This window comes from Panthera onca, chromosome A3, assembly GCF_046562875.1.
Source record: "Panthera onca isolate mPanOnc1 chromosome A3, mPanOnc1 haplotype 2, whole genome shotgun sequence".
Lineage (NCBI taxonomy): Eukaryota > Metazoa > Chordata > Mammalia > Carnivora > Felidae > Panthera > Panthera onca.
Window position 1 is genome coordinate 112,479,471 of NC_138341.1, and position 13,687 is coordinate 112,493,157.

Consider the following 13,687-nt stretch of genomic DNA (forward strand, 5'->3'; position numbering starts at 1 on the left):
GCGGAACCTAATTCACTGTCATTATCCTGGCTGCAAGGAAGTCTGAGAATGTAGTTTTTAACTCTCTAGCATGCAATACAGAAGGCGCCCCAGAGGGAGATGGGAATCGATGCTGATTCCCACTATCTAGATCCCGTCCTTCCCTCCTTGACTGGCAGCCATGCAATTTGGGACCTGACCATCAGCTTAAGGGGTGGTCCTGACCGGATGAAAAGTAATCTCACCCCCTAGGGGCTGATAAATGGAGAGGTGACTCAGTTCTGGCCAGTGAAACTTAAGGAGAGGCTCGCTGGAAGCTTTCAGGAAAGTCCGCTTCTCCCTCTCCTTTAAGAGAAAGGAAGCCAGGGGCCCCTGGGTGGCTCAGTCGGTTAAGCATCCGACTTCGGCTCAGGTCATGATCTCGCGGTCCGTGAGTTCGAGCCCCACATCAGGCTCTGTGCTGACAGCTCAGAGCCTGTTGCAGATTCTGTGTCTCCCTCTCTCTCTGACCCTCCCCCGTTCATGCTGTCTCTCCCTGTCTCAAAAATAAATAAAAAAAAAAAAAAAGAGAGAGAAAGGAAGCCAAGTCTCTCTTCTCCCTGGACATGAACGAGGAAGCTTATCATCTCGTGACCTTGAAGGGAACCAGCCTTAGCATGAAGCCCACCCCCTGGATGGCAAAGCCGAGAGACGAAAAAAGCCCATATCCCTGATGACACCAGGGAGCGCTGACAAAACGTCCCTGAAGCCCGCTCAGGATGCTGCCTCTGGACTTCGCGGTTTGTGACGGGAGTGTCTTTATTGTTGAAGTCTGTCAGCTCAGGCTTGCCCCGCTGTAGCCCTCAGCGCCTCAACTGGCAGAACAATCCATTCTGCTTTTCACAGTCCTCTCAGAGGAAGACCTCTGGGGCTCAGCTCTCCGGTCCTCCATCTAGCAACTTTGCAGGCGCTCGTATCCGCACCCAAGGAAGGAAACTCATTTCCTGTTCCTTCTTGTAAGGTTTGTGTTCCTCAGGGTTCTCTCCTAGGCTCTCCTCCTCTCACTGTACCCTCGGGGGGGAAAATGAGCTCATGACACCCATGGCCTCAGTTTCCACCCACAAGCAGATGTGCACATTCACATTTTCAATTCCAACCTCCTCTCTAAGCTGCAAACCCGTATCTGCCTGCAGGCCACCTCCACTCCCAATATCCCAACAGCACGCAGACCAGCCCAAGTTGGAGGCTGTGGTGTGGTTCTCCTCCAGGGTTCCCCACCTCCGTGGATGGCGCCAGCACCCATCCCATCTTGCAGCCAAAAGACCCAGAAGTCCCCTCTCCCACCTCTGTCTCCCCTGCCCTAGCATCTAATCTGTCACCAGCTTCCTCTCAATTTTCTCCATCCCCACCCTAGTCCACAGCTACCATCAACTCTTACCTGGACAATGGGACCAGCCTTCTCACTGGCCTCCCTGGATCCATTCTGCCTCCCCCACCTCCCTTCCTCTCCTCACAGCAGCCATAGGGTTCTTTTCAAAAATGAGGGATCTTTACTGATCATGTCACTACCACTCCCCCCACTTCTCTACTTAAAACACTTCAACGACATCCTGGGTGGGGGAGTGGAACGCGCTTAGGGTGACTTCTGAAGCCTTCCTTACCTGGCCTGGCTCTTCCAGTCATTCTAGCTGAATCTTCAACCATGTGGCCAGCTGCCTCGCTGCAGCAGTTTTGCTCTCTCCTGCCACAGGGCCTTTGCATAAGTGGTTCTCGCCACCAGTGACATACTCTATCTGAACTGCTGTCACTGCCACCCTCAGGAGTTAAGCCCCTTTTCATCCTTCATCTCCCAGCTGCATTGTCACTTCCTCAGGGGCCACATGCTCTTCATTTAGAGCACTTACCATCAGTACACTTTTCCGTTAATCAGTGTGATTATTTGGTCATTATCTGTCTCCTCCACCAGACTATAAACTTCACGAGACTGAGAATGAAGTGTCTTTTTTGCTCATCATAAAATCCCCTAGGTCTAGCACAATGCCTAGCCGATAGCAGATGAACGACCAGTAATTATTTTTTAATGAACTACATACATTTAAGTCATAATCAATAAAGGCAGCTTATGCTTTAAAAAAAAAAAAAAAAAAAAGTCTCTGTCCCTCATGGTCATGGCTGATTGGTTCAAATGTGGGCATCTGGCTAGAATTTGGAAATTTCCTCTCTTTGCCTCTCTGAGTCATAAGACCTGCTAGCTACTTACCATTATCCCTTCTCGCTTTCCTTAGTAAGAGAACTCCAGTTTTAGCTGAGCACATTGCCACGCCGAATGCAGACTACATATCCCAGCTGCCCTTGCGGCCAGGGGTGGCCGTGAGACCACGTTCTGACCAAGCACATGCAAGGGAACGGATTATACGGAAGTTCCGAGACAGCCCCCTAAAAAGGAGGGGGGTCATGACATTTTGCCTTTCCACTTCTCTACCTCCTTCCAGGCTGACACTTGAACATCAATCTTTTTTTTTTTTTTTTCAACGTTTTTTATTTATTTTTGGGACAGAGAGAGACAGAGCATGAACGGGGGAGGGGCAGAGAGAGAGGGAGACACAGAATCGGAAACAGGCTCCAGGCTCCGAGCCATCAGCCCAGAGCCTGACGCGGGGCTCGAACTCACGGACCGCGAGATCGTGACCTGGCTGAAGTCGGACGCTTAACCGACTGCGCCACCCAGGCGCCCCTGAACATCAATCTTAATCCAGAAGGGCCATCTGAGAATAAAAGCCCTACTCTAAAAAGATGGAGTGGACAGATAGAAAGGGTCTGTGCCCCTAGTGGCCATGGGGCCACCAACCCAGCCCCAGATTTCCTATTTCCAGACTCTTTTCCATGAAAGGTTACACTTTTAGTGTTTTAAACCTCTCTCGTCTAAACCTTCTCTTATCAAAAGGTGGAGGTAATCCCTCTGTCCAGCGAGAGACAGAGAAAACATCTCCGAACCCACTTTTCTCTGAGGCCCGGCTTCACCCCACAGTCAAGGGAGCCAAGTGTCCCCATTTCCATTAAGCTAATTCACACTGGCTTTCATCACTTGCAAACAAGAATCTTGGCTAACACACTGAGACTAGTCTGGGAGTGCCAAAGCACGGAGAGACCTTCAAGATCTATTATTAATTTAAAATGTAATCAAACAGCTCATATTTATTGAGCACTTACAGTGTGTTGGGCACTGTTCTAAGGACTTTGCCCACGTCCTCTCTCTTCATTCTTCCAACAGCCTTACAAATTAGGTGACATGATTATGGCCATTTTGCAGGTTAGGAAACTGAGGCACAGACAGGGGACTGACTGGCCCAAGGTCACACATCGAGTAAGACATGTGTAATTTTAACCCAGGCAACAGGAAGAACTATTGGGGATGACCTATGAAATTGCCCCTTTGCCCTAGTTTTGTGCCCCTCCCCCCACCAGTAGCAGAGCCTGAGATTCAAGTGCAGGCAGTGTCTTTGGGAGGTGATCCTAGGAACCCGGGGTGGGGGGGTGGGGGGTGGGCAAGAGGAATAAGACAGAGAGTGTGTTAGTGAGGTCACTGCTACAACAACAGGGCTGGGTACTGCTGGTGTCTGCAAAGGGTCTGGAAAGTTCCAAATGGTCTGGAACACCTCTCACAATGTGCCCACCCATGACAATGGAAGGCTGGCTTTTGCCCCCCAGCTCCTGTCCCCAGCAGTGAACACCCTAACATCTCTGGCACGTGCTGGTGAATGAGCAAAGCTCCCACAGGGATGGAACATGTAGACGACACAGGGAGCGTGGGCTGGGAAGCTGGCAGTGCTGGGTGAGTCCCGGCTTGCACAGAGCTTCCCCCCACAACTTCAGCTGAAATCCAAGGTGGGCCAAGAGCCCCTGACACTGACACTCAGGCCTTCACTTCCTCCCTTCCTCAGCAACAAACCTCACATCTGTCCAGACATCCACCCATCCCTGAGCCCCCCTGAGTGGCTCAAAGGAGGCTGACCTCAGGGGTGTGGCTGACTGGTCTCCTCTGGGCCAGTCACGGTCACCCCAGTGGGTGACAGGCTCCAGCACCCATGCTTAAGCAGCTCCCACATGGCGTGTCTCTGGGGAACATTATTAATCCTGACTCAAGCCAGCCGAACCAGACCCAAGAGAAGGGCTTTAACCCCATCATCGCTGAGGGAGGTTTCTCTCTCTTCTGGACGTGAACTGCTATGGACTGAGTGTGTGTCCCCCCCCCCCCCCCGAAATTCATATGTGGAAGCCTGATCTTCAGTGCGATGGCATGTGGAGGTGGGGTTTGGGGGCAGGCAGAGCCCTCATGAATGTGATGTGTGCCCTTGAGGGCAGAAGCTCAGAGAGCTCCCTCGCCCAGAACACAGCAAGAAGACAGCAGTCTGTGAACTGGGAAGGGGTTCACCCCTCCTCGATCTCAGACTTCCAGCTCCCAGCACTGTGGGAAATGAGCATTTATTGCTGTAGCCACCCAGTCTACGGTATTTTGGAATAATAGCTAAGTGAGAGCTGAGCTAAGACATAAGTGAAGAAGGAGCCTGTCCCCATGGGCACCAGCAGTCATTCTGTGACTATGAGAAGCGGTTAAGTGTGAAACTGTCCCAAGCCCCCAAGGAGATGCCCCGCAGGCACCGAAGCTGCAGGAGACAGAGGCCAACTTCCTGCCTAAAATAAGAACAGGAAACTCAAGGGTTGCTACGAACGACAAAGAGAAGACAGAGAGGAAAACAAGGGAGAGACAATGAGACCAAAGCAACATGGCAGGATCCTGTACACAGAAATGGACAAGCGCATTTCGGTGGGGGGGTGGGGGGGGGGGATCTAAAATGCAATGTTCCTCTTATGGCACCAAAATCCTTTCATCTTCCCAAACATTCAGGAAAGTCCTCTGCATACCCAAACGCCTGGTGTATGAGACCAGAAATGGCAGAAATTTCCCATCTTCAGGCCACCCTCAACCAGGGAGGGACAGGAGTCAGTGAGCATATACTCAGCCCCCTGTCCCTCAGAGGGACAGTTCTGATGCACGATGCAGGACACTTCTTCAGAGAGTCCCTAGCAGGAGTGAGCCCTAGTTGCCCACCCAGTTAACCCGCTCATCAGCATATACCCTTTATTGGCATTTCTCCCTTCCCCACTACTTCCTGGCATTGCCTCCTACAGTAGATGTGTGTTCCAAAGATGGCCACAACAACACCTCCCACCCACAAGCTCTTTTAGAACCTTCCTATTCCTTCCATCAAGAGACAGTCTCTGTCCCCTTCCCTTCCCTTGAGCCGGGGTAGAGGGAGGACACTTGTGACAGCTCCTGCAAATAGAACACTGCAGGAAGAATGCTACATGACTTCCAAGACTAGATTGGAAAAGGCCATGAAGTTTCTGCCAGGTTCTCTTAGGACACTCACTCTTAGAAGCCAGCTATGAGGAAGCCCAGGCCCCATGGAGAGGCCCCATGGAGGTGTTCCGGCTGACAGGCAATACCGTCCAACAGATGTGTAAATGAAGTCACCTCCAGATGATTCCAGCCGGAGCCATCAAGTCACTCCCCGCTGTTGAGTCACCTGGCTGATGGCCCAGACGTTGTAGAGAAGAGACAAGCAGTCCCCACCATGCCCTGTCTGAGGACTTGACCCACAGAATCTGCGAGGATAGCAAAGTGGTGATTTTATGCCGCTGAATTTTGGAGCGGTTTGTTCTGCAGCGGTAGTAACTAGAACATTTCCCAAATAGACTACCTGCGCCCAGGCCTTGTCCCAGCGTCTACTTTTGGGAGAATCCAAAATGAAACACAAAGGTACTGTGTAGAGGCCAGCTCTCCGACTTCCGCCAATGAAGCTACGCCAATCGTGGCCATTGGGCATGGGCATGCGATACAACTCTTGCCAAAACGATAGGGGGAAAAGGCTCCTGGGCAGGGAAGACCAGTAAGGAATGGTTAGTAAAGCTTTCTTCACTCTCAAAAAGAAGCAACGAGGGACGTCCTAAGTTCTACCTTTGTTGTGTAGTGATGTGAGCGCTTTCAGCTACAGGAGCCTTCTGAGGACCGCAAGGGGCAAGTCAAGGATTAAAACCTAGGACCCAGAGGACGAAAACCGAAGAACCTGCTGCCCACAGTGGCCACACGGGGCCAATGCAGCGGACGCTTAGGCGAATTCTCACAATCCACACTCGTGACAGCTTTGGGCGACAGGCCGTTCACGACTTCAGGCCCGTCAGTAACCAGCCCAGGTGGCAGCCTCCCCTCCCCACAGGACGCACCGTCTCTGGTTTTCTCCAGGCAAGAGGGTGACTCTGCATTTCCCCCGTGCAGAGGCCAACCAGGGGAAGGAGGAGGAAAATCAAACCAGATAGGCCTGTCTGTCTGTCGCCAGGTCTGAGACCCGCCCCGCCTCCTTGCTTGAGCTCAGGCTGCGACTGCGGCTGTGGAATGTCCTTCCTGCCTGCCTTTTCTTCAGCACTTTGCAGGCGCCAAGTACCTTTCTAAACACTTAGTGTGTTACTCTCATCTACTCTCCTGGCGAGCCAGAGAAGAAACTGAGGCAAGAGAAGGGGAGCTACCCTCCCCCACACACGCCAATTCAAATGTGACCTCAGAGCCTACACCCTAAACTGTCACCTGCTTCTTCCCTCTCCCTCTCCAAGACCAAGCCCTTTTCCAGTCGGAATGCCTCGGCCACAGGGACCCTCTCCTGATGCTCTCAGTCAAATATGGCCTCCCCTTCAGCGCTCTGGGTGTTCACGATCGAACCAGTCACTTTCCTTGGTTACTGCTGTGTAAACACTGACTTACCCCCCACGCTGCCCTCCATTGGCCATTATCTCTAAGTGTTCCCACGATTTCCTCACAACCATTTTAAAAGAAGAGAACGCTGAGACTCAGAGAGGTTAAGTAACTTGCCTGAGACCACACAGCTAGGTAGTGATCAAATGGGGATCCAAACCCAAGCATATCTGGGCCAAAGTCCTAAGGTTGCCATAGATGGCTGACCAACACCTGGAATTTAAACCAGGAGCCTCTGCCTACCTCCCCCTGGCCTCGGAAAACAACGGGTGCTGAACCCGGACCAGAGGGGAGAGAGGACTTCGAAGGGGAGAGAGTGGGGCTGGCACTCAGCATATCTGGACCCAAGCCATCACCACCACCCCCTGCAGCCTCGTGTCCACATCCGTAAACAGGTGTCGGTGGCCCTGTAAGTGGCCCCGGGGCTGCAGGCTCCGATGACTTTCGTTTCCAGCTGCCCTACCTTGGAAAAGCAGTGCAATAATTCTGGCCCCAACGCCTACATCGTAGTGGTGCAGCGAGGATGCGATGAGACAGTCCGCGTGTCTGGGGCAGTGCCCACACATTGTCAGCAGCATTCCAGAAGGCTCCTTGTGACAGTTACTTTGGCTGCACAGAGGCAGCCAGCAGTGAAGCACAAAATGCAATCTGGAGGGGCAGCCTGGAGCTGAACCCGGGCTCGGCCACGTTAACTGGCTCCACGACCTTGGGCAAATCATTTAAAGCTCGCCGCGCCTCAGTCTACTTATCTGTAGAAGGGGGATAATGGCCACACCTATCTGGCGGGGTTGTTTGGAGGCTTAAATAAGTTAATACACACGCAAAGCGTGCAGAAGAGTGTCTGCCGGCGCCAGCTTTCGTCCTTTGGCTCCTGTCGGTATTAGTATCACCTCCCTGGCCATTCCGGCAAAGGCTCCCAGGGGGCCGGGGCAGCCGCGCACTGCGGCGTTTTGCCGACTCATCCTGGCTCCGCAGGTCCGGCCGCCCCCTCGTCCCCGCCCCCGCCCGCCACGAGCCTGAGTCACCCCGGCCGGCGCGTCAGCCGCGCCCCTCCCGCCGCCCCGCGACCTGCAGACTCACCCTGAGTCAGCCCGCCCGGGCGCTTCCACTCCGGGACGCGGCGCGGCGGAGGGGAGGCTGCGGGGCGCCCCCCGGCGGACAGCCCGAGGGCCGCGCGGGCCGCCGCGCGCCGGGAGCGGGGAGCGCGGGGCCGGACCACTGAGGGGCGGGGAGGCACGCTCTCGCCCCGGCGCCCGCCCCCGCCGCCCGCGCGGAGTGGTACGGCCCGGCCGGGGTTAAAGCCCGCGGGAGGCTGCGCGGCGGGCGGGCGGCGGCGCGATGGGGCTGCGAGCCGGAGGAGCGCTGGGCAGGGCGGGGGCCGGGGCCGGGGTCGGCCGGGGGGGCCCTGGGGGCCCCGGGCCGAGCGGCGGCGCGCAGGGCGGCAGCATCCACTCGGGCTGCATCGCCGCGGTGCACAACGTCCCTTTGCGCGTGCTTATCCGGCCACTGCCGTCCGTGCTGGACCCGGCTAAGGTGCAGAGCCTCGTGGACGCGATCCGGGTGAGGCCCCTGGGAGGCAGGCCGGCCGGCGGGAGGGTTCCGGAGGAGGGAGGTCGCCCCGGACGCGAGACGGGACCGGTTCCGGGCGCCGCCGGAGCTCAGCATTTGCTGTGTGACCTTGAGCAAGGGGCTGGGCCTCTCTGGGCCTCTGTTTCCTCACTCGGGCCAGCAGGAGATTGGACCAGATAACTAAAATAACGATCGCTGAGTCTATTTATAAAGATAGCACTTGCAGCCCCCGGGAGCTGTTTCTAGTGCTGTATCTAGTCAGGTGGATACTGTTCCTCTTTTATGGACGAGGAAACTGAGGCTCCGAAGGATTTTTTTTTTTTTTTAAGTAACTTGTCCAAGGTCAAGCGCTTTGAAAGTGGCACAGACTGACCCCAATGCCCCGCAGCATAGCCACCACACTCGCTGGAGTGAAGCCGTGCCGTCACGTTTGGCTGTCACAGTCGGTGGCTCTGGACATGTCATGTCTGCTGGGTGGGCCTTGTTTAAACTGGAACTGGGAGAGGACAGGGGTCAGCCCCAGCATTGAGGGAGGGTGCTCAAGAATGGGGACACGATCCCGGCAGGAACTTTGGGGGAGGGAGGGAAGAGTTGTGTCAGGTTAGGCCTGCATGGCATAGGTCATCTTACCCCATCATACCCTTGCCAGGTGACCTTGTGAGACCCCAAGGCCCCACCAGACACCTCCACAGCTCCTCACAATGGTGTTCAGACCTAGAGTTTGCACTACTGTTCCTTCTACCAGGAGCTGCTTCCCCCCAGATAGCCACAAAACCTGCCCCCTCTCTTGGTTCAGGCCTCAGCACCCCCTTCTCCACCCTGGCTAACAGAGCCCTGGCTTTCAAGTTCTCCCCTTATAAACCGAAGTATTTCTCCATAACGCACTTCTGTGCACCTAACTTATACATTTGTTTGTGTTTTATCGTCTGCCTTCCCCACCTCATGCGCAGAAGCAGGGGCTTTGTCATATCTTGGCTGTTTCCTCACCAGTAGCATGGTGCCTGGCCGTTCGCGAAGGATCTAGCCGTGTATGTGCTCTCCCACCCTGGGGCCTTTGCACGGGCTTTGATCCCTGCCGGAACTCGTCCATTTCTACTGTTTCTAATTCCTTCTTGCTCTCTAGGTCCCAGTGTTCAGTGTCTTCCCCGATGCCCCCTACTGGGTTAGTGGCCTCCTGTGGGCCCCCAGACACCTGCGTGCCCACCAGCATAGCTCTGATCCCATTGGGTTTTTATGGCCTGTTTAGACACCTGGCTTCCATGCTAGAAGCATATGCTCTGTGAGGGCAAGAACCAAGCCTGTCTTTGCTAACCACATGTATTCCTTTTCTTTGGCAACTGTAACACATTACCAGGAACTTAGTGGCTTAAAACAATACTAACCACATGTATTCCTTTTCTATGGCAACTGTAACAGATTACCAGGAACTTAGTGGCTTGAAACAATACAAATGTATTATTTCATAGTTCTGTAGTTTAAAAGTCCAAAATGGGGGGAGGGAGGGCGCTCCTGGGTGGCTCAGTTGGTTAAGCGGCTGGTTGGTTTGGGCTCAGGTCATGACCTCCTGGTTTGTGAGTTTGAGCTCCACGTCGGGCTCCACCCTGACAGTGTGGAGCCTGCTTGGAATCTTCTTTCACTCTCCCTCTGTCTCTGCTCCTCTCCCATTCTGTCTTTCTCTCTCTCTCTCTCTCTCTCCCCTTCCCTCCCTCCCTCCAAATAAATAAATAAACTTAAAAAATAATAAAAAATATATAAAAGTCCAAAATGGGTCTCGCTGGGCTAAAATCAAGGTGGCAGCAAGGCTGTATTCCTTCCGGAGGCTCTCGGGGAAAATCCCTCTCCTTGCCTTTCCCAGCTTCTAGAGGCCACCCACATTCTTTGGCTCATGGCTTCTTTCCACCATCTTCAAAGCCAGCACCATCAGACCTCCTCTTTTGCCTTTCTCTTCCACTCTCAAGGACGCCAGTGATTACATTCGGCCCATCTGGATAACCCAGAATGATCTCTCCATCTCAGGATCCTTAACTGCATTCCATGCGTAAAGCCCCTTTTGCCTTGTAAGGTAACATGTTCACGGGCTCCAGGAATTAGGACGTGGACGTCTCGGGGGACTGTGATTCTGCCCACCCACCATCACGCCTCCAGCACCTGGCCCATCCAGCACATTGCCCCTCATTAGTGCCCCACTGCCAGGCAGACTGTGCTCTATGCCTCACATGCACCAGCTCTGTGACTGTTCATCTGCAGCCCTATAGAGGGCCCACTCCCATTTTACAGATGAGGAATGATGCTCCAAGGGGCAAGGCTACTTGCTCTGGGTCTGCTAGCTGCTCAGGGGAGGCTCTGAAATTCAAACTCAGGTTTTTTGGGGTTCCAGAGTCCAAACCTGTAACCCCTGGGCATTACTGCTTATGAATCATTTGTGGAATAAATGTATCAATAAATCTGTCAAATAAGCATAAAAAAAAGAGAACCCATGGGCGCTGTCTAATGTGGTCTCCCCACTGTGCCCCGTCCTTCGACCCCACCCCAGGCTCTCCCTACTCACAGGACCACTGCTCTGCACTGGCTGCTCAGGGCCCTAACAGAAAGTCAACTAAGGTTCTCTTCTTTCTCTTCTCCTTACATCACCCCGTGCATCTCAGATCTGCCCCCATGTCCCAAACCTGTCCTCCTCTCCCTGTCCAGCGTCTTTCGCTGGACGCCTGCTAAGGCCTCACCTTGGTCTCACCTGCTCTTGACTTTGCCTGCCCCGCCGAGCCTGCTCTCTCATGACAGCTTCCTAGAATGGTCATCAAATCACATCACCCTCCGCTGTTTAAAACACTCCAGGGCCTACCCACTGCTCTTAGAAACAAACCTGCCCAGTCTGGCTCCTGCTGACCTTTCTGACCTGTTGTACCCTTGACCTCGTGTCCACTCTGATCACACTGGCCTCCTTGCCCGTGCCTCCAACACAGTGAACTTGTTCTGGCCTTTTGCATTTGCTGTTCCCTCTAAGACGTCCCTATCTGATAGATGGGACAGCTGAGGCACAGACGTTAGTTGTCCAAGATCACATAGCAGTTCAGTAGCAGAGCTGAGATTTGAGCCTGGGCCTAGGCAGTCTGGCCCTGATTCTAAACTATTGCACCTGTCTCTCTTCCCAAGCTGGCTCCTCTGTGTTCGATGTCTGCTCCCTTGTCACCTCAGAGAGGCCCCGTGGCCACCCACGACCTGTGTCACCGTCCTCCTAGCATCCATCACGCCAACACTCACTTTTCCCTTCCATCCGCCCCACGGGACTGGAGCCCCATGAAGGCAGGGGCCGTGTCCATCCCATTCTGGCTGTACCTTATTCCCAGAGTCTAGAACAGGGCCCAACAGATCGCGTGTCTGTGGCATAATAATAAACACAAGTGTTTAACAACCTGGTCTCTAGCAGGGGGGAAAGCCCTGACTCGTGGCACCGGCTCGTTTCCCTGATGTAAACCACCGTGGCTGATTTTCAAGCTATCGAGCAGCTCCCCAAATTGCCGAGTATTTAACAGTTGGCTCTCACCATCCAGCGTGAGCACCCTGTAGGAGCTCGACAGCGTCTCCTCTGCAAACCACCAAGTGCTGTGCCGTGTTCACTGACCCTGTACCCTCTTCTCCAGGAGGATCCCGACAGCGTCCCCCCTATCGACGTCCTCTGGATCAAAGGGGCCCAGGGTGGCGACTATTTCTACTCCTTTGGCGGCTGCCATCGCTACGCAGCCTATCGGCAGCTGCAGCGAGAGACCATCCCCGCCAAGCTCGTCCAGTCCACCCTCTCGGACCTCAGGGTGTACCTGGGCGCTTCCACGCCGGACTTACAATAGCAGCCGCCGTGGCCCCTGCCAGCCCTGCGAAGGTCCCAGAAGACACACTTGGCCTCCAGCGGGCTGGGCCATGCAGAAAGCGTACAGGGGTGCCTCTCCGTGCCTGAGGGGGAGGTCTGACTCTGAGCACCTGTTCCACTCGCTGCAAGGCCTTGGACTCCTTCCTGAACAGCGTGGGAGCCCCAGATCCCGCTGCTGTGAAAATGGGGTCCTATCTTTGACCTCGAGGTATTTTTGAGAGAATGGGATGGAAAAGAAGATGGGTTTGGAGAGCTACAGACTCCTGGCTCCAGAGTCCCAAGGACAAGGATCCTTCTGCATTGTTGTCTGTGTAGTTCCCAGTATGCGGGATACATTCGGCTGTGAGTAGACGAAAGCCTAGGCTGCAGTGGTTTCAACAAAGAGAGGTTCGTCCACAGAGCATGAATTCTGGAGACAGGCGGTATGGGTGCAGGACCCCAGAGAAGGTAGAGCTCACCTCTCTGTGATTCCTTTTGGCCTCTCCCTTATTGCTTGTTACTTCATGGTCCAAGATGGCAGCTGTACGTCCAGGAATCATGGCTGCGTTCGAAGAAGAAAGGTGCGGGGGAGGAGGAAGGGCCAAGCCCACTCTCAACTTCTATCATAAAGTCAAACCTTTTTCGGAGGCCTATTTCCTGTTCTATCCCCCTGCATCTTTCCGTTAGGTCTCCTTGGCCCAAACCGGCTACCATTCCCACCCCTGGCTGCAAAGAAAGTTTAGATGGCAGGGAACAGAACTGTCATATTGAGGAGACCCTTCGTATCCCATCTCCTGGGACTGGTGCACTGTTTCCTGAAATAAAGTTGGAATCCCATTACCAAGAGAGAAATGAGGAGTTGTGTATCAGTTAGTCTTTGCCGTGTAACAAACCATCCCCAAACTTGACAGCTAAAAGCACATCATTCATTTGCCTGTAGTTCTGTGGGTTTGCAGGTTAGGCTGGGCACATGTGGACAGTTCTGGTCTTGCCCAGGGTCACTCCTGAGGCTGCATGCAGTCAGCTGTTAACCTTGGATGGGGCTGGATGGTCTAAGATAGCCCTATTCACTTGTCGGGCATTTGTCAGGCTGTTGCCTGGTTGACTTAGTCCTCCCCCATGTGGTCTCTCCAGCAGGTCAGCTCAGGCTTATTTAGATGGCGTCAGAGTGCCAAGAGAGTGAGTGAAGCTAGAAGGCTTCTTGGGTTCTAGGCCCAGAATTGGTAAGACGTCACTTCTGCAAAGTTCTTTTGGTCAGAGCAAATCATACGACTGGCCTGGATTCGAGGAGTGGCAAAACAGACTACATCTCTTACTGGGAGAAACTGCAAAGAATTGGTAGCATTTTTCATGAGTCACAAATGGCTGTGCGTGGGCAAATAACTGTTTCTTTCTGTACGGGGCCTTGATCTGCCCAAGCCAGGGTTAATTACCAACACATTGTCCCAGCCCCTCAATCTAGGGGAAGAAGCAACGGGGCAGGGGTGGACCTCTCCCAGGGCTGGGCTTGC

At 54.0% G+C, this 13,687-nt stretch overlaps 2 protein-coding genes across 4 annotated transcripts in view; one reads left to right on the plus strand and one right to left on the minus strand.

The window, feature by feature from the left end:
• Positions 1-7,945, minus strand: part of FAM110A (family with sequence similarity 110 member A) — a 130,625-nt gene extending 122,680 nt beyond the window's left edge. The window contains exon 1 of one of the 3 annotated variants that reach the window (XM_060614401.3): positions 7,847-7,945. The gene's annotated coding sequence lies outside the window, so the exon portion shown is untranslated. Of the gene's footprint in view, positions 1-1,619; positions 1,761-7,229; positions 7,742-7,846 lie in introns of those variants that run through there. The other 2 variants (XM_060614386.3, XM_060614375.3) reach the window with 2 other exon arrangements.
• Positions 7,946-7,995: 50 nt separating this feature from the next.
• SRXN1 (sulfiredoxin 1) lies at positions 7,996-13,016 on the plus strand. Its single transcript, XM_060614461.3, has 2 exons — positions 7,996-8,326; positions 11,974-13,016. The coding sequence occupies exons 1-2, from the start codon at positions 8,105-8,107 to the stop codon at positions 12,175-12,177; spliced, it is 426 nt and encodes a 141-aa protein (XP_060470444.1). The 5' UTR covers positions 7,996-8,104; the 3' UTR covers positions 12,178-13,016.
• The last annotated feature ends 671 nt before the right edge of the window (positions 13,017-13,687 follow it).